Source organism: Aegilops tauschii, chromosome 7 (assembly GCF_002575655.3).
Source record: "Aegilops tauschii subsp. strangulata cultivar AL8/78 chromosome 7, Aet v6.0, whole genome shotgun sequence".
Classification (NCBI taxonomy): Eukaryota; Viridiplantae; Streptophyta; class Magnoliopsida; order Poales; family Poaceae; genus Aegilops; species Aegilops tauschii.
Genome location: NC_053041.3, coordinates 80433428 through 80458531, shown reverse-complemented (window position 1 = coordinate 80458531; position 25104 = coordinate 80433428). Strand labels below are relative to the sequence as shown.

Here is a 25104-nt window from a genome sequence, read left to right as displayed (position 1 = left end):
AAACTTGACTTAATTTCGCACTAGTATATAAATTTTCAAGAAAAAAAACTAACGTGACTTTAGTGCAAAAAAGACAAAATTTACTTGCTATTATTGGTCACTATTCACACTATTTTAGCTACAAATTTGTAATTTTTTTAAAAGAAGTCGAAGGGGGATTTTCTTTTCGTGGAATTTTTCAAACAAGTACAATGAAAGATCAAGTTTATTTAAAAATATTTTTAGAATTTTTTGACTTTTTGTTGAATTACTAATTTTTTTTCATATAGGATGTAGATACACCCAGGAACCAAACGTCTGCGTCCATAATAAGCTTGCTTGCTAGCTAGTGCCTCACTCTCACTACACATACTCACACAGTAGTCACACTCACTTGTTACGCTTGCGCTCTTATATATAACTGTTTTGGGCGAGCCAGCTGAATTAGCTCAATCATTGCAAGGGCGAAAGAACACGACACAGCAGCAGAAACGGCATGGAGGCCAACGGGTCGCAGCAGGAGGAGCCTCGGCGCCTCAGCTCCGGTGATCACGAGTCCCTCAAGGACCCCAAGAAGAGGAAGGGGGGGTGGATCACCTTCCCTTTCCTCGCAGGTTTGTGCCTCAGCTAGCTCTTTGAGGATGACGAGTTCCTCAAGGAAACCGAGACAAAGGCAGGCATGTTTACAAGTTTGTGTGTGTGATGTTTGCAGTGGCCATACTGTGCCTCGGGTTGGCGAGCGGGGGCGCCATGTCCAACATGGTGGTCTACCTGATAACGGAGTACCACGTGCCCAGCGTCGACGCGGCGCAGATCTCCACCATCATCTCCGGCTCCATCAGCGTCGCCCCGGTGGCCGGCGCCATCGTCGCCGACGCCTTCTTCGGCTGCTACCCCATCGTCGCCATCGCCATGGCCACGTCCGTCCTCGTAAGTCACACTCACACCAACTTCCTTCCAAATTAAACGGCCGATGATCGGTCTGCGCCTGTGTGCACAGCACAAGCATATATTAAGCTTTTGCTTCCCTCGTACATGCGTGCGTGCAGTCCTTGGTGATGTTCACGCTGACGGCGAGCCTTCCGGGCCTGCGGCCGGCGGCGTGCCAGCCCGGCGCCGGCCCGTGCGAGCAGGCGTCGACGGGGCAGATGGCGGCGCTGTACGCGGCCGTGTTCCTGCTCTGCCTGGGCGCGGCGGGGGCGCGGTTCAACCAGGCGACCATGGGCGCCAACCAGTTCGAGGCGGCCGCCGACCGCGACGTCTTCTTCAACTGGTACTTCATCCTCCTCTACGCCTCCTCCGTGCTCGGCGCCACCGTCATCGTCTACGTCCAGGACACGGTGTCCTGGACGCTCGGCTTCGGCATCTCCTGCGCCGCCAGCGTCGTCGGCCTGGCCGCGCTGCTCCTCGGCGCGCGGTACTACCGTCATCCCGCCGCCCAGGGCAGCCCCTTCACGGGGCTCGCCAGGGTGGTCTTCGCCGCCGCGAGGAAGAGGAAGGTCAGTGTCGTGGCTCCGGGGGAGCTGAAGTTTTACCACGGGCTACGTAGGGAAGACGACGACGGCAAGAACGGCGGCGACGATGTCCTTCCTCCGAGCGACAGCTTTAGGTAAGAAAAGATTTCACATGCACATGCATGTGCATGCTGAATCTGCTCCCCAACAAAAGTAATAATTATATAATCCACCCCACTACGTCCGAAATTAAATTTTAATAGATCGTGGCCAATTTTAGAAACCTATGGTGCAAATAGTTTTTTCAGGAAAATGATTGGAGTAGGGAATAATAGCTACTCTCTGTCTCACCAGTGTCAAAAACATCTTGCATTATGGGACGAACTAGTAATAAGTAGGGAAATGTGAAAGAACAATATGAATTTATTTTGGTTTTTCCTCGCCGGGATGATTTTCTTATGCAAAACATAGAAATAGACGCTCACGAACACATGCATGCATACATTCACCTCAATGAAGACATACACGCATATAATACTCGTATGAGCACCTGTAAGAGATTGGTTCAACAAATCTTAATGTTGACGAAGTCAAAGTCTTAAGATTGACGAAGCTCCACAAGTGCATCACTGCTGATGGCCCATCACTAATCACTGAAAAATAAAATTGTTAAATTCTGAAATAAATCCAGGAAACACTCATGCTAAGTCTAGATTCTAGAACTTGAATTTAGATGAGCAGATTTCACCATAAAAGGCTGACCAACTAATGAGAGGATAGTGCAGCTCACGATGATTTTCTTTTGTTATTAGGAGGTGCTTTCGTATTGTACCGGCCCATCCTCGACCGAGTAACAAAAGTATGTGCAAAAGGGCCCTGCTGCACTGCACCTACGTAGCTTGACATACAAGTAAAACAAGCAAGGCCACGATCATAAGCACATCCTCTCCGTGGCTAAAATCATAGAGTGTACCAACCGTGCTTAGCCTTTCACGGGCATCTATAGCTAGCATATGTGCCTGCAATCCTTTCTGACATGTACATACATATATTCCTGCCATTTGCTTAGCACGATTGTGCCACAACCGATGGCGCACAATCTTCAACTATTGCGCGTGTGGACCCTGTTGGATCGTACACAACTCCGACACCTTTGCTCCAAAATGCTATAGCTACCACGTCCACTCAGAATATTAATATTTCCAATTGGAGTGGCAGTGGCTACGGCCCCCTTTCCTTGTCTCCTCCGTCCGACAGCACAATACTTGAGAATTGGTTCCGTCAGATGTAACTACCCGTGGTGCCATATCTTTCAACATCCGTGGAGAACATTTATCCTCGATATAAATACTTTTGCCCATGAAAACAATATATGTAGGTTAGATATATACATTTTTGCGCAGTAAGACCATCTCTAACACTTCCCCTAAAATCTTTTAATCCTTTCAAAAAGCTTTCTATCAGTAACTTCTCTCTCCTCTTGCGACACACGCACTCTCTCTCCCACCAACCCCACGACGACGCTCCTCCCTGTCGTCCCTGACCATGGCCTTATGACCTCTGACGAGGATTCCCTTCGATTTCTCATCTTCCACATCGTCCCACTACTAGGGAAAACCCTAGCAGTAGCGCGGGGGGGCGCGCTACTAGTACAGCGCTACAACTAAAGTTTAACGGTAGTGCGGTTGACATGGCACTACTGATAAATCAGATAGCAGTAGGGGTGTCCCAAAGACCGCGCCACGGCTATATACTAGCAGCGAGTCCAGGACCCGGGCTACTACTGCTCGTCTTGTATTTCATTTGTCTATTTTTTTGTGTAGTGTATTTAATTATTTATCAACCGTTCAACAAGTTTTGATACAGTAGCAATTTAGAGATTGTTATATCATTATGATCACAACGAGTTATTATATCAGTCGGTGAAAAAGCGTGGATTACATTCAGTGGAGGCAACATGGTGCAGATCCAAAGTACTACTAATCTGATTAGTAAGTTGCCTCCACTTGAATCTAATCCACGTTTCTTTCACCGACTGATATAATAACTTATCATGCTCATAATGATATAACAACCCAGCATCATCATCATCATAATAACTCATCATCATTATCATAATAACAAGTCATACTCATCATCATCATAGTCATCTAACAACTCATCATTGTAGTACATCATATCACTCATCATCATCATCATAAAAACAACTCCTCCTCGTCATCGTAGTCATAACCAACACTAGAAGTGTTCTTAGCATATTATCATGAGTACTAGCTAGCTAGGACCTGCTACCCCCTCTAAGGTAAAATAGTGTAAAACAGGATAGCCCCTGACTCTCCATTATGGAGAATGGAGATTATCCTGTCTCCAATTCGTGGCTTCAGACCATTTTGCCTCCAAGTAACTCCCTGCGATCATTCACAATTTTTTTTCGTTCTTTGATTGTGAGGTCTTCATCTCTTTGAGAAATCATGTATGCACAACGGTTGCAGACTTTGCTGTAGGCTAATAACTTCAATGCGACCTTTCGTATGCATCAGATGTGGCACACAATCCTTCAGGATTTTCTTTTGAAGAGCATAATAATAACGTATTTAGCAATGTAGTTTAGCTTTAGAAGAATGTATGCAAAAGATGTACTAGTGTCATAATAGTAAAAAATCTTACCATGCCATTTCCATGGATGTTACCATAGTTCAACACGTGGACTAGAGGCACGTATTGACCATAATGTGGAGGAGTTTCATAATTGTTATTGAAGGTCTCAACATCAATAATAAATGAGACAAGATGATTTTTCTCCTCATAAGTTAGTTCAGAGCCATCAGTGTAGTAGGTTTTGTCTACTATTTTTCGTACATTTTTTGAAGAACGAAAATAAGTTGTTAATGAAAATAGGTCGTCAATGATTTTTAAATAAACAATATAAATTACTTAACAACTTTATTGACAAACTCACAAAAAGGTAGAATTGGAAGTGTGTCCACATCCACCCAAATGTCGATATTATTGTCAATTTCATCTTCGGGCCCAAGATCGAAGGTTATTTTCATATCCTCCTTGAATTCATAGGCCTTGCAAGGTCCACTCCAAGTTGAGCAAGCAAAATATGAGCTCCTAGTTTTTTATTCCTTCAATTTGGGGAGTTAAGGCTTCGGGATAAGTGTAGGGATTAAATTTTAGGGAAATGGCTAGAGATTCTTTAACAGAAAATAGCATATGTTAGAATATCGTAATATTGTGAGAAGCTTATATTCTCCACCCAAAAAAAAACACATCACTATTATTTGCTAGCTATATTAGCCTCTCTTCCTCATCTTCATGCATACTGAAAATGGAAATATTCTTTCCGTCAAAATTTGTAGGTTTGTACACTACTTTTCATCTGTCCCTATTGGTGGTTATGCAGAGTTTTGTAAAACGTGACATAAATCTACAATCAACTCTACACAAATTTGGTTTTGAGCATAATGGGGCCAGTGTTGGGTATGTGTGGGGCAAGGGTTTGCCTCGATGTCCCTGTCCAGTGCAAGTTAACTCCCACCTTCGCGCTATAATAATCTTATCATATGGTTACCATTGAAGCAATGACATGGACATATTATCACACCATCATGCTACACAAATTAATGGTGCTTAATTTTCTTGATTAGTAAACTCCTCAGGCACGAAAAATATTGGCTTTACAGCCCATCAAACTATTAGCCCGTCCATATCCTGGATACCAAGATTGCATGCAGAAAAGTAGTGTATTAGCTACTAGGCGGTAGCTAGTAAAGGAATGCACTAGCTCATCAGTTAGAATATATGCTATCGGTTCTAAAAAGCTAATAAAATAAAACAATAGGTCCAGAGAGAGCCAAAAAGAGTACTCTCTCCATCCTAAAATAAGTGAAAAAATTTAAACTAAAACCACGGCATTTATTTTGAGACAAAGGGAGTATAATTTAAGCTTACATGGATCCAAGAACCAAATTATCGTTGTCACTGAAATTTCAGCTCGGCAAATTAGTCTCACACACAAATATAAGTACTATTTATAAGTACCATGTACCTAGATTAAAGCACAATTTACAGTTTACAACTCATTAAATGAAGAAAACTTAGCAACAAGAAGCTAATCACTTATGCATTGAAGAGCAGAGCTGCTAAACTTTTTTGTGCACTTAGCACCTCATCTAAGCGCTATGCACAGGAGGAGGCTACAATATATGCTACCAGTTCTGAGTGATAAAAGAGAAGTCCAGGACCAAGAGCTTAAACAATCATAAATTTATAATTTAAGCTCACGTGCGTTCTATAGAACCAAAATGTCACTGTAATTGAAATTTCAGCTCGGCAAATTAGTCTCACCCACAAACTTGAGTAACATAATGAAAGCAAGATTATGGAGGTATGATTATAAAAACATTTCAATATGAAAGCATCAAGTGTGACGTCACCTGAATCTCAACGACTGCAACTACAAATGGTCGCCATTAATTAAGATGGATGAAATGAAGATCTTAACAACTAATGGATGGCACTCTTGTAAACATGCATGGTCATATAATTGAGAAATCATCCACGACAATGACATCCGCTTAATTCCACGCTAACCGATCGCGTGCAGCTTCCTGAACCGTGCTGCGGTGATCACGGACGGCGACGTGGACGGCGCGAGCGGCTCGGCGCTCCGGCCGTGGCGCGTCTGCACTGTGCAGCAGGTGGAGGACTTCAAGACGGTGCTGCGCATCCTGCCGATCTGGAGCGCGGCCATCGTGCTGAGCGTGGCCATCGGCGTGCAGATCAACTTCACCGTCCTGCAGGCGCTCGTCATGGACCGCGCCGTGGGGCCATTCACGGTGCCGGCGGGCTCCATGATCGTGGGCACCCTCATCTCCGTCGTCATCTTCCTCGGCCTCCTCGACCGGGTCCTGCTCCCGCTCTGGAGGCGCGTGACCGGCCACACGCCGACGCCGCTGCAGTTGGTGGGCGCAGGCCAGGCGCTCACCGTGCTGAGCATGGCCGCGTCGGCCCTCGTGGAGCGCGAGCGCACCGCCACCGTGCGCGCGCACGGCCAGGAGGGCGACCCGGCGTGGGTGTCGCCGCTGTCGGCCATGTGGCTGGTGCTGCCGTTCGCCGTGGCCGGGGCCGGGGAGGCGCTGCACTTCCCGGCGCAGGTGACGCTCTACTACCAGGAGTTCCCGCCGTCGCTCAAGAACACGGCCACGGGCATGATGGCCATGATCGTGGCGCTGGGGTTCTACCTGAGCACCGCCCTCGTCAATATCGTCCAGCGCGCCACCACCTGGCTGCCGGACAACATGAACGCCTCCAGGCTGGAGAACCTCTACTGGCTGCTCACCCTGCTCGTCGCCCTCAACTTCGGCTACTTCCTTACGTGCGCAAAGCTCTACAGGTACCAGAACATCGGCAAGTAGCTCAAGCTCAGGAGACAACAATCGTTGCTCTATATGGCATGGTGTGTGTGTGCTTGATTTGGGTGTGATGAACGACAGTTTTGGCAGAGCTATGAAGCTTCCAACTCTGTGCGGTTTGCCTGGTTTGAGAAGAGATGTTATTACTGCGTGGATTTTGATGAGCTTCCAACTAAATGCATGCTACCATCTCCATTCTCTGTATGGTCGGTTCTGTAACAAGCTGGATAAACCGTGATTTTTGTTGGGATATCCTCCTCATGTGGGATGTAAGGAGATGACCATTTGAGACCGGGTTCGGCTCACCTGCAGGGATCCCTGGCAGGAAATATTGTGCAGGCCCAATAAAAAACCGCCACGTGTCTGTGTGGGCCAACTACTCAAATTAAAAATAGACTTAATTTGATACGAGAAGAGCTCGCGGGGCAGTTAGGCGAACATGGAGGACTCCGGCGACATGCGGCGCACTGGAACGCGGACGTGAGCAGCAGTGTCCCTTCACGTGGCCGAGCAGAGCTCCGCCGCCGTCCGGTGGTCTCCTCCACGACTTCCCGGGGCTCTGGCCGTAGTGGCGCTACCAGATGGCCGCGCTCGTCGGTCGCCGCGTCCTCGTCCGCGACCTCCGCGGCTTCGGCGCTGGTCTCTCCTTCGACTAGGTGCACGCTGCGGTTGCGTCCTTGCCGGGATGACGGTCCACACTGGTCTCTCCTTCGCAGAGGATGTTGTCGAGCGCTGTTGCTATGCGGGATGTGGCGGTGCAGTTTGCCTCCATCCATGCCGAGTTTGATGCAGCGACTATATATGGACGTCCTAGCATATGCATCGGTTGGAGTCATCTCTAGCATATTCACGTGAGAACCAGCCATGCTGCAGTGGTACAACGTTCTCCATGTCATCGAGGTTGAAAGGCTCATTCAACTAGCCCCCTCGAAAAACCATCTGCTCCAAACTACTTGCTCACATTTTATTCGATTGGTTGTGTGAACTCTCATTCACAAAACTCAGTTCCTTTAACTGATAAACAAGAAGAACGTATGCTCCTGTCAAAAGAAGAAGAAGAACGTATGCTGAAAGACACAGGAGATGGCATGCCACCTGGTACCGCGTGATGCAGTGAGCCCATCGCCTCGAGGAGGTTGTCGAGGAGCACGACAACATAGACGGCGGGGTCGGCTGGGACGCCGGAGTCGCTGAAGCCGCGGAGGTCAGGGACGAGGGCGCGACGAGCGCGGCCATCTGGTGGCGTCACTACGGCCAGAGCCCCGGGAATCATGGAGGAGCAGCACCGCCCGGACGGCGGCGATGCTCTGCTCGGCCGCACAGGCTGCTCACGTCAGTGTTCCAGCGCGCCGCATGTCGCCTGAGTCCTCCATGCTCGCCTAACTGCCCCGCGAGCTCTTCTCGTATCAAATTAAGTCTATTTTTAATTGGAGAAGTTGGCCCACACAGACACATGGCGATCTATTATTGGCCCTGCACAGTATTTCCTGCAGGGATCCCTGCAGGTGAGCCGAACCCTTTTAGGCAGCCCAAAAGGTGCAGAAGCCCACTACCCATTAGGGTTATGACCTAGGGTCATTTTGGACTTTGCACATGAGTGGATGGGGATGCTTTACCCTCCATCCAGCAGCCACCACTAAGAGTGACGAAAATTAGTTTATCCTCCAAGAGAGAAGAAGAGAGAAAACCAAGAGAGCAAGGGAAGAAGAGGAAGGTTGAAGGAAGAAGCAAAGGGAGCTCCTCCCCAAGGTTGTGATGGTCCAGATCCATTACCTTGCCTTCTTCAAGCTTCGGTTCCACCATCTTTGGTGAGATTGTTCCAATCCCTAGTTCTTGAGCCCCAAATCTTGTTGTGTTCATCCAAAATTCAGAAATCTTGATGTATGAGATCCTCTAGTGTTGTCTAGAGAAGAACTTGTTGTATCCCACATTTGATAAGAGTGGAAGAGGATTTGGGTGGCTTCGGTCCGTGGTTTTTTCCCTCAAGTTGAGGGGTTTTCCACGTAAAAATCTGGTGTCTCTTTGTTGATGCTTGATGCTGTCAGGAAAACTTACTCCTACCACAAGACACTAGGCTGAGGAGTGTCTTGCCTGCTGAGTAATATTTTCTGCCTCCATATATGCTGCTGAGATGATTTCCTTCCGTGTTAAGCAACGATCCTTGAGTTAGTACACAATGTGGTGCTGAGATTATTTGTTTCCGCTGCAGTTTTTCAGTTAACCACAAGTGCATTTGTGTGCTAATTCCCAACAGAGTGGCATCAGAGCCTTGGTTGCTTAGAAGGTTGCAAATCTCAGTTGCTTGATTGTTGCTGGAAGTACTGCTCACAATGGCGTTGGAAGAAAGCGCTACTACAAGTGGCATGATAAAACTTGATTCTTCCAATTACTCATTATGGAAGCCCATGATGAAAGACATCCTTTATTGCAAGGATTTGTATAAGCCAATTGTGAAAGACAAAATACCCACAAGTGTCACGGAAGAAGAATGGAGAGTGTTGTATAGAAAGGCAGTAGGTATGTGTAACGCACACGATGCGGCTATATCTCCCACGTGTCGAGGCACGACTTAGAGGCATAACCACATTGTAGGTATTGTCGCAAGAAGGGTCATCTTCACACAATCCCATGTAATGAACAAGAATGGGATAAAGAGAGTTGGCTTACAATCGCCACTTCACACAATACATAAATTAAATTCATACATCATCCAAAATCCACACATAGACCGACTACGGTCAAATCCAAAAGAAAGGAAGATAACCCCAAATGCTAGATCCCCGATCGTCCCAACTGGGCTTCACTACTGATCATCAGGAAACGAAACATAGTAACGACCACGTTCCTCGTCGAACTCCTACTTGAGCTCGGTTGCGTCATCTGCACTGGTATCGTCGGCACCTGCAACTGTTTTGGTAGAATCTGTGAGTCACGAGGACTCAGCAATCTCACACCCGCGAGATCAAGACTATTTAAGCTTGTAGGAAGGATGGGGTAATGAGGTGGAGCTGCAGCAAGCACTAAGCATATATGGTGGCTAACATACGCAAATAAGAGCGAGAAGAGGAGCAACGCAACGGTCACGAAGCTAGAAAAGATCAAGAAGTGATCCTAAAACTACTTACATTCATACATAACCCAAACCGTGTTCACTTCCTGGACTCCGCCGAAAAGAGACCATCACGGCTACACACACGGTTGATGTATTTTAATTAAGTCAAGTGTCAAGTTCTCTACAACCGGACATTAACAAATTCCCATCTGCCACATAACCGCGGGCACGGCTTTCGAAAGATAATACCCTGCAGGGGTGTCCCAACTTAGCCCATTATAAGCTCTCACGGTCAACGAAGGATAAACCTTCTCCCAGGAAGACCCGATCGGTCTCGGAATCCCGGTTTACAAGACATTTCGACAATGGTAAAACAAGACCAGCAAAGCCGCCCGAATGTGCCGACAAATCCCGATAGGAGCTGCACATATCTCGTTCTCAGGGCACACCGGATGGGCAAGACGTCGTGTTGGCATAGACCCTGGTTGCCTAGGGGGCGCCGGACATCGCCCGGTTTGGGCCAGCACTCGAAGGAGCACTGGTCCAGGGGTTTAAATAAGGATGACCCTCGGGCTCGCGAAAACCCAAGGGAAAAAGGCTTAGGTAGGCAAATGTAAAACCAAGGTTGGGCCTTGCTGGAGGAGTTTTATTCAAGGCGAACTGTCAAGGGGGTCCCATAAATCACCCAACCGCGTAAGGAACGCAAAATCAAGGAACATAACACCGGTATGACGGAAACTAGGGCGGCAAGAGTGGAACAAAACACCAGGCATAAGGCCGAGCCTTCCACCCTTTACCAAAGATATAGATGCATTAATTAAATAAAGATATTGTGATATTCCAAAATATCCATGTTCCAACATGGAACCCACTTCAACTTCACCTGCAACTAGCAACGCTATAAGAAGGGTTGAGCAAAAGCGGTAACTTAGCCAAACAACGGTTTGCTAGGAAAGGATGGTTAGAGGCTTGACATGGCAATATGGGAGGCATGATATAGCAAGTGGTAGGTAGCGCAGCATAGCAATAGAGCGAACAACTAGCAAGCAAAGATAGAAGTGATTTCGAGGGTATGGTCATCTTGCTTGCGAGGTTCTCAGAGTTGTTGAAAGCTTGATCCTCGTAAGCGTACTCAACAGGTTCCTCGTTCACGAACTCGTCTCCTGGATCTACCCACAGCAAGAACACAAGCAATGGAACCACAATCAATCACGGGAAATGCACAAGCAACATGATGCAATACATGCATGATATGCGAGATGTGATATGCGATGCATATGCGTGCTCCGGAAGAAAAAGGATGAACAAGGCATCAACTTGGCAAACCAAGTTTTCCACTGGAAAGATGAGATGATTTCGGTCGAAATCGATATAAAGATCACCGGAAACGGATGCACGGTTTGCAAATGGCAAGCAAAACAAGGATGTCACAATTCTGCGATTAACAGCATGATAGCACTTAGAATACATCAAGTAACTATGCTACAGCACCCCAACATAGCAACAAAGCATATGGTAGTGATCTACAAGAGATGCTTGACCAAAGATGGACACTGAGCTACGGTTAGATCACACAATTACAGGTTCAAACAAGCATGGCAAAAGTGCAAAAGATATCAGCTTCACAGACTTAGTGAAAATACTGAACATGGTTGAAACAGCATCAGGTAGCAATGTTCAGAGCAAGCAAAACACATGCTACAGAAACTTATCATATCAAAAAAAGGCACAGAATGAATCTACTAAATGCATAGCACAAAAGTCCCTTACTGATCATGAGCGAAAAAGGCACAGAAGATATGAATGCACCCATGTGAACATAGCAAGTTTCGTTAACAGGTTTCAGACTTAGCAGAAAACAGAGCATGGCATTAACAGAATTATGAAGGCATCTTTGCGAGCTCGATTCAGTCGTCACAAACCAATGCATGACAAAACAAGCATACCTACAGCAAGAAGACATGTTCATGAAGCTAAGCATGGCAAGATCAAGTTCATAGCATGCATGGATCACTAGCAACATCCATGGCAAAATTGAATATCATGTTAACAATCTGCTAGGAACATTTTATAGCAAAAGTAGAGCAAGATTAAGACATGCTAGGGCACTCCATAATTGCAAACAGGGGCATGATGGATGGAGAACAACTATATGTCCAAAACATCCTTACTGAACATACTCAAAAGAAGCATGGATCTCACTGTAGCCACATGGATACATGGCATCCAAATAACAACAGGAAAAGACAGCAAAATTCTAAGTCCCTGAAAACAGAAACATCACAAAGCCTAGTTTGCATGCTTGTGCTAGTCACCACATAGATCAGAAAAATACATGGCATACACCCCTGTAAATATGGCATGGCATAGATCAAAACACATGTAGAGCTCTTGCTCATAAGATGCACACATCCAATGCAACAAAAATAACAAAACATCAAGTTCTGATAAGTAACAGCAGTAAACATCATATAGCACTCTTGCAACGAAGATTTAGGCATCAAGATGAGCCCAAACAGACATGGCACAATGGAACAAAATGAAGAGCATAACCTGATGAACATTTCGATGTATCATGCGCATGAAACGGAGCAGCACACAAAGAGTTATGGCATGATGAACATGGCAACATAATGTGATAATCTCTGAACTTGGAGGATTTCGGGGTCAACCTTTTCCAGATCTAGGGTTCTTCGTGGGCATGCGAACCGAGGCGGGGCCGGAGCTTCCCCGGAGTTGGAGGAAGGGGCGGCCGGAGAAGAGCTCGGGGGGAGGTCGTCGGGGTCGGGCCGGCCGGATCCGGCGAGGGGGAGTCCGGGGCGCGCGGTGGAGCGGGCAGAGACGGAGTGGAGGCGTGGAGGCGCGACGGAGGCGGCGGCCAGCGTCGGTCGGCGGCGGCGAGCGGCGGAGGCGGCGGCGGTTGGCGGCGGGGCGCGGGCGGGGTCCCGCGCGGGGCGGCTGCGCCGATCTGGGCCGAAAGGGCCTCCCGCAGGCCCTGCGGGCTTCGGCGGCGGGGGCGGCGAAGTGGGGCGCGGCTCGCCACGTGGCGGTGCGCGGTTGGACGAGTGGACGGCGGCGGACATGTCCGTCGGTGGAGGAGAAGGTGTCCGGCGACGCGAGGGGAATTTCTAGGGTTTCCACCGTGATCTTGGAGGGGAAGATGCATTTATATAGATAGAGGGAGTTAGGAGACTGCAAATGAGGAGCGGTTTTCGCCCACACGATCGTGATCGAACGACCGAGAGCATGGAGGGGGCTTAGATGGGTTATTGGTCTGTTTGGAGGGGTGTTTGGCTGCAACACACAAAAGGCCTTTGCGGTTACCCGGTTAACCGTTGGAGCATCAAACGACCTCCAAATGGAACGAAACTTGACAGGTGGTCTACCGGTGGTGTACCAAGGCCACTTGGCAAACCTCGGTCCATTCCGAGAACGTTTAACACCCGCTCACGAAAAGAGACAAGAGGGGTGCGCCGGTGCATGTCGGAGTCTCGGATTACAAAACGGACAACGGGAAAAATGCTCGGATGCATGAGACGAACACGTATGCAAATGAGATGCACATGATGACATGATATGCAATGCATGACATGAACAAAATGCAAAACGAAAGACAAAACCCGACCACGAAGGGAATATCATAACACATAGCCGAAAATGGCAAGAGTTGGAGTTACAAATATGGAAAGTTACATCCGGGGTGTTACAGTATGATTCAGTTGTACATCAACCACAATATTTTCCACCATGTTGCAAATGACATAAATGCTTATGAGATGTGGCAAAAGTTGGAGTCTATGTATGAGAGGAAGACATCGATGAACAAAGCCTCGGTGATCAAAAGACTTGCAAAGCTTGAGTACCGAGATGGCACAAGTGTGATTGAGCACTTGAATGTCTTCCAATGCCATATAAATCAACTTTCAGCCATGAAGATCAACTTTGAGGATGAGGTGCAAGCATTGTTGCTGCTGAGTTCCATGCCTGATAGTTGGAACACGCTTGTTGTGTCACTTAGCAATTCAGCTCCGGATGGGAAGCTGACTTTGGAGATGGTGAAGAACAGTATGCTAAATGAAGAAGCCAGAAAGAAGGAAAAGGGTGATGCCTCTTCTTCTGATGCGTATGTGGCTGAAACCCATGGGAAGAATGAGAACCGTGGACGCAACAATACAAGATTTCAGCAAGGCAAAAGCAAATCCAGGGGGGTCAAAGTCAAAATAGAGAAAAGATATTACTTGCTTTCATTGTGGCAATCCGGGACACATAAAGAGCGAGTGCAGGAAGTACAAAAGAGAGCTTGCAGAGGGGAAACTCACAAAGAAAACCGAGCAAAAGGCTGGGAGAAGTTCAGCCATGACTGCAACAGATGAGGACTATTTAGTCATTGAAGATGAAGATTGCTATAGTATTGTTCGTGATGATGCCATGAGTTGGGTTGTGGATTCAGGTGCGTCCTTCCACATCACATCACACAAGGAGTATTTCACATCTTACACTAGTGGTGTTACTGGCCAAGTGAGGATGGGAAATAGTGGTTCGTTAGCAATTGTTGGCAAGGGCTCTATATGCATTGAAACAAACACAAGTTGCAGATTGGTGCTCGATGATGTGAGGCATGTTCCCGACATAAGGCTGAATTCGTTGTCAGTGGGCAAGCTTGATGATATCAAACATCCTAGTTATTTTGGTGAAGGAAAATGGAAGCTCACCAAAGGCTCTTTGATTGTGGCTCGAGGAAGTACGCAAGGTAATCTCTATGTGACTAAAACCAAGTTGTGCAATGAGGTGTTGAACATTGCTGAAAAAGACACTTCGGTTGAATTGTGGCACAAGAGGCTTGGGCATATGAGTGAGAAGGGCATGCACGCTCTTGCTCGCATGAGTACCTCCCTGAGTTGAAAGGTATATCCTTGAAACCCTGTGCACATTGTTTTGCTGGCAAACAACATAGGGTTGCATTTCGTACACTCCCTCCACATCGTGCAGAAAATGTTCTTGATATTGTGCACACTGATGTTTGCTCCATGACTGAAAAATCTCATGGTGGAGCATTATACTTTGTGACCTTTATTGATGACCATTCCAGAAAGGTTTTTGTGTATGTGCTGAAACACAAATACCAGACGCTTGAAGCCTTCAAGGAGTTCCATGCCAAAGTTGAAAGAGAAATTGGCAGGAAATTGAAGTGCGTGAGATCAGACAATGGTGGTGAATACAGAGGTCCTTTTGAAAGGTATTGCAGAAAGTTTGGCATCAGGCTTGAGAAGAGTCCACCAAAGACACCTCAGCTCAATGGTCTTGCAGAGAGAATGAACAGGACACTCACAGAGAGGGTCACAGCTATGCTCTCTCATGCTCATTTACCTAATTCATTTTGGGCTGAAGCATTGATGAATGCTATGTATGTGGTTAACCTATCTCCCTCAGTTCCTCTTGCAGGTAATATTCCTCAGAGAGTTTGGTCAGGGAAGGAGGTATTATACAAGCACTCGAAGGTCTTTGGTTGCAGGGCATTTGTACATGTTCCAAGGGATGAGAGATCCAAGCTTGATAGCAAGACAAAGCAGTGCATCTACCTCAGCCAACCAAGTAAAGAGTTTGGCTACAGGTTGTGGGATCCAGCAAATAGGAAGGTTGTGAGAAGCCGAGATGTGGTGTTCATTGAAGATGAAACGATAAAAGATATTGGGAAACCAGAGAAGCCAATGACCAACACACCTCAGGTTGATATGGATCCAATCCGTCCTCCTCTCGTGCATGACAATCATGGGGGAGATGATGACACTGAAGACAGTGGAGATGCAACTGATCAAGGCAGTACAAGTCAAAGTGGCGAGCAGCCATCAAGTGATGATGATGAAGTTGGTAATGATGATGCCAACGAAAATCCACCTGATTCACCACCAGTGCAGCAGCAAAGAAGAAGTGAAAGAGGTCACATTCCTTCTTCCAAATATCCACAACATCAATATGTGTTGATGACAGATGCAGGTGAGCCCTCATGCTATGAGGAGGCAATGTCTGATGAGAACAAAGAAGAATGGTCAGAAGCCATGCAGGATGAGATGAATTCCCTGTATGAGAATGATACTTTTGAGTTGGTGAATCTGCCAAAGGGCAAGAAAGCACTCAAGAACAAGTGGGTGTACAGAGTGAAGACTGAAGAAAACACCTCACATCCAAGGTACAAGGCTAGATTGGTTGTGAAAGGATTCTTTCAGAAAAAGGGCATTGATTATGGTGAGATATTCTCTCCAGTGGTCAAGATGTCTTCGATCCGAGTTGTGCTTGGCATGGCTGCCACCATGGACTTGGAAATTGAACAACTTGATGTGAAGACTGCATTCTTACATGGTGACCTAGAGGAGGAGATATACATGGAGCAGCCAGATGGATTCATGGTTGCAGGCAAGGAGCACTTAGTTTGCAAATTGAAGAATAGCTTGTATGGCTTGAAGCAAGCTCCTCGGCAGTGGTACAAGAAGTTTGAGTCTTTTATGACTGGGCTTGGTTACCATAAAGCACAACCTGATCATTATGTCTTTATGAAGAGGTACGCCGAGGGTGATTTCATTATTCTCTTGTTGTATGTTGATGATATGCTGATTGTTGGAAATGGCACAAAGAGGATTGCTCTCCTCAAGAAGGCATTGAGTAAATCATTTGCCATGAAGGATTTAGGACCAGCTAAGCAAATACTTGGCATGAAGATCTCCCATGACAGATCAAAGAAGCTGCTTTGGCTCTCACAGGAAAGATACATTGAGAAGGTACTTGAAAGGTTTAATATGAAAGATGCAAAATCTGTTATCTCTCCACTTGCAGGCCATCACAAACTGAATTCTAAACAATGTCCTACAAGCAAGAAGGAGAAAGAAGAAATGAGGAAAGTACCTTACCAATCTGTTGTGGGCAGTTTTTGTATGCCATGGTATGCACTAGGCCTGACATTGCCTATGAAGTTGGAGTTGTTAGCTGGTTCATGACAAATCCAGGAAAAGCTCACTGGGAAGCAGTGAAGTGGATTCTCAGGTATCTCAAGGGTACTTCTACATCTTGTTTACGTTTTGGAAGCGGTGATCCTATATTGCAGGGCTATACAGATGCAGATTATGCAGGTGACAAGGATCGTAGGAAGTCCACATCCAGATACCTGATGACTTATGCAGGGGGAGCAGTGTCATGGCAATCAAGATTGCAGAAATGTGTTTCTACATCAACTACAGAAGCTGAGTACATTGCAGCAGTTGATGCTGGCAAGGAAGTTTTGTGGATGAAGAACTTCTTGCAAGAGCTTGGCATGAAGCAAGAGAAGTATGTCTTGTTTTGTGACAGTCTGAGTGCTATTCATCTTGCCAAGAATTCAAGCTATCACTCTCGAACCAAGCACATTGATGTGAGGTATCATTGGATTCGAGATGTTGTGAGTCCCAAGTTGCTGAAACTTGAGAAGATCCATACCGACGACAATGGTTCGGATATGATGACCAAGATATTGCCAAATGAGAATCTACAAGCATGTTGCAAGGTAGCGGGCATGGCGGTGCCCCCCTCATGAGTCAGAGGGGGAGATTTGTTGGGATATCCTCCTCATGTGGGCTGTGAGGAGATGACCATTTGAGGCCTTTTAGGCAGCCCAAAGAGGTGCAGAAGCCCACTACCCATTAGGGTTATTTTGGACGTTGCACATGAGTGGATGGGGATGCTTTACCCTCCATCCAGCAGCCACCACCAAGAGTGACGAAAATTAGTTTATCCTCCAAGAGAGAAGAAGAGAGAAAACCAAGAGAGCAAGGGAAGAAGAGGAAGGTTGAAGGAAGAAGCAAAGGGAGCTCCTCCCCAAGGTTGTGATGGTCCAGATCCACTACCTTGCCTCCTTCAAGATTCGGTTCCACCATCTTTGGTGAGATTGTTCCAATCCCTAGTTTTTGAGCCCCAAATCTTGTTGTGTTCATCCAAGATTCAGAAATCTTGATGTATGAGATCCTCTAGTGTTGTGTAGAGAAGAACTTGCTGTATCCCACATTTGATAAGAGTGGAAGAGGATTTAGGTGGCTTCGGCCTGTGGATTTCCCCCTCAAGTTGAGGGGGTTTCCACGTAAAAATCTGGTGTCTCTTTGTTGATGCTTGATGTTGTCAGGAAAACTTACTCCTACCACAAGACACTAGGCTGAGGAGTGTCTTGCCCGCTGAGTAACATTTTCTGCCTCCATATATGCTGCTCCATATGTTTCCTTCCATGTTAAGCAACGATCCTTGAGTTAGTACACAATGTGGTGCTGAGATTATTTGTTTCCGCTGCAGTTTTTCAGTTAACCACAAGTGCATTTGTGTGCTAATTCCCAACACTTTTGCGCCGCTAGATTTAATACAAAAATCTTATATGTTAATATATTTTGGTAAACAGAGATCGTTTTCTCACACATAGCTTCTTTTAAGTAATCCGCGACTCAATTTGCATTGATGTATCATTCAAGGTATGGAAATGTTATAGCCAAAACATACATCATCCTAGAGAAACACTATTACATTTATAAAATTCTTATTTTTCAGTCGAATATGTTGAAATATATTGTCCGTCTCTCTCCATCAATTCAGACTTTTGGAGAAATTGAATGGAGGATAATTTAATATGGATCCCAGCCAAGAGGTCTCACGATCAAGACTCTGTCAACGCAATATTAAAATAAAAGATTCTACGGCCTAAATCGATTCCATGTATAAGGACTAAAAATGTCTAGACGCAAGGGGGAGTGTTGAATTATATTGCCCGTCTCTCTTCATCCGTTTAGACTTTTGGATGAATTGGCTGGAGAATAAATTTAATAGACTGATTTTATTTTATACCTCATTCGAGTTTTCGACCTCCCATTTTGTTGCTGACATCAATCCCGTGTCTAGGACTAAAAAGGCCTAGACGTGAGGGGGTGTTGAAATATGTTGCCCGCCTCTCTCCATCAATTCGGACTTTTGAATGAATTAGCCGGAGTATGAATTCAATAGAATGATTTTATTTTAGACTTCATTCGAATTTTCCACCTCCCATTTTGTCATTGATGCGTGTTGTGTATGTGGATCTAATGGATATCACTTTCATTTTTGTTGTCGGCTCTTTATCTAAGAACAAGTCACACTAGATTCTCACGAGTATTGGAACATGTGAATCAAGATACAAATAACTTGAATTTTAGTTTTGAAATCATGTGGACTCAATTTTCCTAATGCTTATAGTGTAGACTCTTTGCGTGGAACAAGTTATGATACATTATACTACACCCGCAAAAAAAGATTCATTAGATTTGTTAATACAAGATTTGGAATTTGTAAATCATGACAAAAACTTGTGATTTAGGTTTTAAAATCATGTGAAACAGATTCCTACTGGTAAGTCTCCTTTTCACTTTTTTTCGTATTTTGGCTACTGATAATTCGGGTGAGTGGATTTTAGTAGCTAATTGTTTACTCAATTTGGATAATGGACTCTCATGGATGCATTTTTATATTTTTGTTTGTTGCTAATTTCAAGTAGCAAAGTGAACTAACAACCAACCTAAAAAGCATGTGATGACTTGATCAGAGGTCTGGCCTTTTTCTCCAAGCCATGTGTCAGGTTTTGACTTGAAACAAATTTGAATGACGAATTCAAAATCATTCAAGTGTGATGACATGTGTTGGGATATTACTGGAAATAAAGCCCGACTAAACAAGTTAAAAATCAGCCAAATAGACTCAATCCTATCCACCAACGGGGGCAAGGTTCTGTTTGTCTGGATCAAGTAGAGGGCATGGTAGTCAATCTATGAAGCAACCTCACAAAGATGACTACCATGCCCTCACAAAGATTAACAAGTTTATTGTATTACAGGCCTCACAAAGATGGGCGAAGATGGCCAAGATTGAAGTTGAGTTGGGGCTCTGGTATTTAACCAAGTCAATTTGGTAGAGTTCCTACACCTACTTGAGGAAGCGAGAGTGTGGACGATCTAACGTGCATTCGAAAAAGTCTGCGAGTACCAGGGTTGGGGGGCTGGCTCGTAATTCAGACACTCCATCCTCCTGGTCCAGAGAAATTCATGGTTAACTAAGGTTTTGAGGCCCACCGAGCGGCATATGCTCGGACGCCAGGCGGTAGTGGCCACAAATATTATATCTCGCTTATAGAGAAACTGAAGGAAATATGCCCTAGAGGCAATAATAAATTTGTTATTTATATTTCTTTATATCTAAATGTTTATTATTCATGCTAGAATTGTATTAACCGGAAACTTAGTACATGTGTGAATACATAGACAAACAGAGTGTCCCTAGTATGCCTCTACTAGACTAGCTCGTTAATCAAAGATGGTTAAGTTTCCTAGCCATAGACATGTGTTGTCATTTGATGAACGTGATCACATCATTAGAGAATGATGTGATGGACAAGACCCATCCATTAGCTTAGCACCATGATCGTTTAGTTTATTGCTATTGCTTTCTTCATGACTTATACATGTTCCTATGACTATGAGATTATGCAACTCCCGAATACCAGAGGAACACTTAGTGTGCTATCAAACGTCACAACATATCTGGGTGATTATAAAGATGCTCTATAGGTGTCTTCGATGGTGTTTGTTGAGTTGGCATAGATCGAGATTAGGATTTGTTACTCCGATTATCGGAGAGGTATCTCTGGGCCCTCTCGGTAATGCACATCACTATAAGCCTTGCAAGCAATGTGATTAATGAGTTGGTTACGCGATGATGCATTACAGAACGAGTAAAGAGACTTGCCGGTAACGAGATTGAACTAGGTATGGTGATACTGACGATCGAATCTCGGGCAAGTAACATACCGATGACAAAGGGAACAACGTATGTTGTTGTCCGGTTTGACCGATAAATATCTTCGTAGAATATGTAGGAGCCAATATGAGATCCAGGTTCCGCTATTGGTTATTGACCAGAGATGTGTCTCGGTCATGTCTACATAGTTCTCGAACCCATAGGGTCCGCACGCTTAACGTTCGATGACAATTGGTATTATGAGTTTATGTGATTTGATGTACCGAAGGTTGTTCGGAGTCCTGGATGAGATTACGGACATGACGAGGAGTCTCGAAATGGTCGAGACATAAAGATTCATATATTGGAAGGTTATATTCGGACACCGGAATGGTTCGGGTCGTATCGGATAAGTTACGGAGTACCGGGGGTTACCGGAACCCCCCCGGGAAACTAGCGGGCCTCATGGGCCTTAGTGGAGATGAGAGAGGTCTGGCCAGGAGGTGGCGCCCCCCTTGCCCCAATCCGAATTGGACAAGCGGAGGGGGCGGCGCCCCCATCCTTCCTTCTCTCCTCCTCCTCCCTCCCCCTTCTCCTACTTGGACTAGGAAAGGGGGAAACCTACTCCTAATAGGAGTAGGATTCCTCCCCCCTTGGCGCGCCCCTTGTGGCCAACCGGCCTCCTCCTCCCCTCCTTTATATACGGGGGAGGGGAGCACCCCATAGACACACAACTTGATCTTTAGCCATGTGCGGTGCCCCCCTCCACAGTTTTCTACCTCGGTCATATTGTCGTAGTGCTTAGCCAAAGCCCTGCGTCGGTAACTTCATCATCACCGTCACCATGCTGTCGTGCTGGTGAAACTGTCCCTCGGCCTCAGCTGGATCTAGAGTTCAAGGGACGTCACCGAGCTGAACGTGTGCAGATCGCAGAGGTGCCGTGCGTTCGGTACTTGATCGGTTGGATCGCGAAGACGTTCGGCTACATCAACCGCGTTACTAAACGCTTCCGCTTTCGGTCTACGAGGGTATGTGGACACACTCTCCCTGCTCGTTGCTATGCTTCTCCTAGATAGATCTTGCGTGATTGTAGGAATTTTTTTGAAATACTACGTTCCCCAACAGTGGCATCCGAGCCAGGTATATGCGTAGATGTTATATGCACGAGTAGAACACAAAGACTTGTGGGCGATAATAGTCATACTGCTTACCAGCATGTCATACTTTGATTCGGCGGTATTGTTGGATGAAGCGGCCCAGACCGACATTACATGACCGCATTCATGAGACTGGTTCTACCGCCGTGCTTTGTACACAGGTGGCTAGTGGGTGTGTGTTTCTCCAACTTTAGTTGAATTGAGTGTGACTACGCCCGGTCCTTGTTGAAGGTTAAAACAACAAACTTGACGAAACATCGTTATGGTTTTGATGCGTAGGTAAGAACGGTTCTTGTTAAGACCGTAGCAGCCACGTAAAACTTGCAACAACAAAGTAGAGGATGTCTAACTTGTTTTTGCAGGGCTTGCTGTGATGTGATATGGTCAAGATGTGATGATATATAAATTGTTGTATGAGATGATCATGTTTTGTAACAGTTATCGGCAACTGGCAGGAGCCATATGGTTGTCGCTTTATTGTATGAAATGCAATCGCCATGTAATTGCTTTACTTTATCACTAAGCGGTAGCGATAATCGTAGAAGCAATAGTTGGCGAGACGACAACGATGCTACGATGAGATCAAGGTGTCAAGCCGGTGACGATGGTGATCATGATGGTGCTTTGGAGATGGAGATCAAAGGCACAAGATGATGATGGCCATATCATATCACTTATATTGATTGCATGTGATGTTTATCCTTTATGCATCTTATTTTGCTTAGTACGGCGGTAGCTGATACGTCTCCAACGTATCTATAATATATGAAGTATTCATGCTATTATATTATCTGTTTTGGATGTTTATGGGCTTTATTAAACACTTTTATATTATTTTTGGGACTAACCTATTAACCCAGAGCCCAGTGGCAGTTCATGTTTTTTCCCTTGTTTCAGTGTTTCAAAGAAAAGGAATATCAAACGGAGTCCAAACGGAATGAAACCTTCGGGAGAGTTATTTTTGGAATGAAAGCAATCCAGGGGACTTGGAGTGCACGTAAGGGAAGCAACGAGGAAGGCACGAGGCAGGGGGGCGCGCCCACCCCCTGGGCGCGCCCTCCATCCTCGTGGGCCCCTCGTGGCTCCCCTGGCCGACTTCTTTCGCCTATATATTTCCATATACCCTAAAACCTTCGGGGAACAGAATAGATCGGGAGTTCCGCCGCCGCAAGCCTCTGTAGCCACCAAAAACCAACCGGTACCCTGTTCCGGCACCCTGCCGGAGGGGGAATCCCTCACCGGTGGCCGTCTTCATCATCCCGGCGCTCCCCATGACGAGGAGGGAGGAGTTCACCCTCGGGGCTGAGGGTATGTACCAGTAGCTATGTGTTTGATCTCTCTCTCGTGTTCTTGAGATGATACGATCTTGATGTATCACGAGCTTTGCTATTATAGTTGGATCTTTTGATGTTTCTCCCCCTCTACTCTCTTGTAATGGATTGAGTTTTCCCTTTGAAGTTATATTATCGGATTGCGTCTTTAAGGATTTGAGAACACTTGATGTATGTCTTGCCGTGCTTATCTGTGGTGACAATGGGATATCACGTGATCCACTTGATGTATGTTTTGGTGATCAACTTGCGGGTTCTGCCCATGAACCTATGCATAGGGGTTGGCACACGTTTTCATCTTGACTCTCCGGTAGAAACTTTAGGGCACTCTTTGAAGTACTTTGTGTTGGTTTGAATAGATGAATCTGAGATTGTGTGATGCATATCGTATAATCATACCCATGGATACTTGAGGTGACATTGGAGTATCTAGGTGACATTAGGGTTTTGGTTGATTTGTGTCTTAAGGTGTTATTCTAGTACGAACTCTTTAATAGATTAATCCGAAAGAATAACTTTGAGGTGGTTTCGTACCCTACAATAATCTCTTCGTTTGTTCTCCGCTATTAGTGGCTTTGGAGTGGCTCTTTGTTGCATGTTGAGGGATAGTTATATGATCCAATTATGTTATTATTGTTGAGAGAACTTGCACTAGTGAAAGTATGAACCCTAGTTCTTGTTTCCTAAGATTGCAATACCGTTTACACGCTCACTTTTATCATTAGTTACCTTGCTGTTTTCATAGTTTTAGATTACAAAAACATATATCTACTATCCATATTGCACTTGTATCACCATCTCTTCGCCGAACTAGTGCACCTATACAATTTACCATTGTATTGGGTGTGTTGGGGACACAAGAGGCTCTTTGTTATTTGGTTGCAGGGTTGTTTGAGAGAGACCATCTTCAACCTACACCTCCCACGGATTGATAAACCTTAGGTCATCCACTTGAGGGAAATTTGCTACTGTCCTGCAAACCTCTGCACTTGGAGGCCCAACAACATCTACAAGAAGAAGGTTGCGTAGTAGACATCAAGATCTTTTCTGGCGCCGTTGCCGGGGAGGTGAATGCTTGAAGGTATACCTTTAGATGTTGCAATCGAATCTTTTAGTTTCTTGTTTTATCACTAGTTTAGTTTATAAAAGAAAACTATAAAAAATGGAATTGAGTTTGCCTCATACGCTTCATCTTTTTAATATCTTTCATGAGTATGATGGAAAGGAAAATTGTGCCAAAGTGTTAGAAGAAGAATGCATTAAAATGTTGGGACAATTCCATTTATCCCCCTAACTTGAGCCACCACCTGGCATTTGCCCCTAATTTTCAGGTATGCTCAAAAATACCCCTCTTCCGTCAAGTCACCTTACAGAAATGCCCTTCTGTGCCGTTACCGTCCGGTCAAAGGGGTTTGACCGTTTGGTGAATAGTAAATTCGAAAAAATAGCAAAAAAAATCAAAAAAATATGAAATTTTGTGGGATCGAAGATACTCAAGGGAGCAAGGCGCGTGCAAATTTTGGCACAGTTTGGACATTCCAGCACCTCGTGTCAAACGAAAAACTTTAAAATGTACGCTGTGAGCAGTAAATTCAAAAAAAATAGCAAGAAAATTCAAAAAAAATATGAAATTTTTTGGCATCAAAGAGGCTGGGGTGCGCAAGGTGCGTGCAATTTTTTTTTTGCGTTTCGACACTGTAGGAGCTCGCGGAGAAAAAAGCAAAATTTGGCGCAGAAAAGACTTTGAAAAATGCACTATTTTGTTTTTTTGCTAGAGCACCTCGCATGCCATTTGATCACAAAAATTTGCAAGCCCCTTGCGCACCCAAGCCTCTTTGATGCCAATAAAATTCATATTTTTTAAAAATTTCTTGCTATTTTTTTAATTTACTGTTCACAGCGTATAGATTTAAATTTTTTTTCCTTTCCCACGAGTTCCTGGAA

At 45.4% G+C, this 25104-nt stretch overlaps 1 protein-coding gene across 1 annotated transcript; it reads left to right on the top strand.

Annotated features, from left to right (window-relative positions):
• Positions 1 to 294: 294 nt before the first annotated feature.
• LOC109769715 (protein NRT1/ PTR FAMILY 2.3) lies at positions 295 to 7030 on the top strand. The gene is made up of 4 exons (XM_020328445.3): positions 295 to 593; positions 692 to 909; positions 1029 to 1588; positions 6046 to 7030. The coding sequence occupies exons 1-4, from the start codon at positions 476 to 478 to the stop codon at positions 6854 to 6856; spliced, it is 1707 nt and encodes a 568-aa protein (XP_020184034.1). The 5' UTR covers positions 295 to 475; the 3' UTR covers positions 6857 to 7030.
• Positions 7031 to 25104: the final 18074 nt, after the last annotated feature.

Excerpts from the sequence above, each read along its gene's own strand:
- LOC109769715 (XM_020328445.3), top strand. The coding sequence starts at position 476 with ATGGAGGCCAACGGGTCGCAGCAGGAGGAGCCTCGGCGCCTCAGCTCC. Across the intron at positions 594-691 it reads CACCTTCCCTTTCCTCGCAG|TGGCCATACTGTGCCTCGGG; the intron begins GTTTGTGCCTCA and ends TGATGTTTGCAG. Across the intron at positions 1,589-6,045 it reads CCTCCGAGCGACAGCTTTAG|CTTCCTGAACCGTGCTGCGG; the intron begins GTAAGAAAAGAT and ends GATCGCGTGCAG.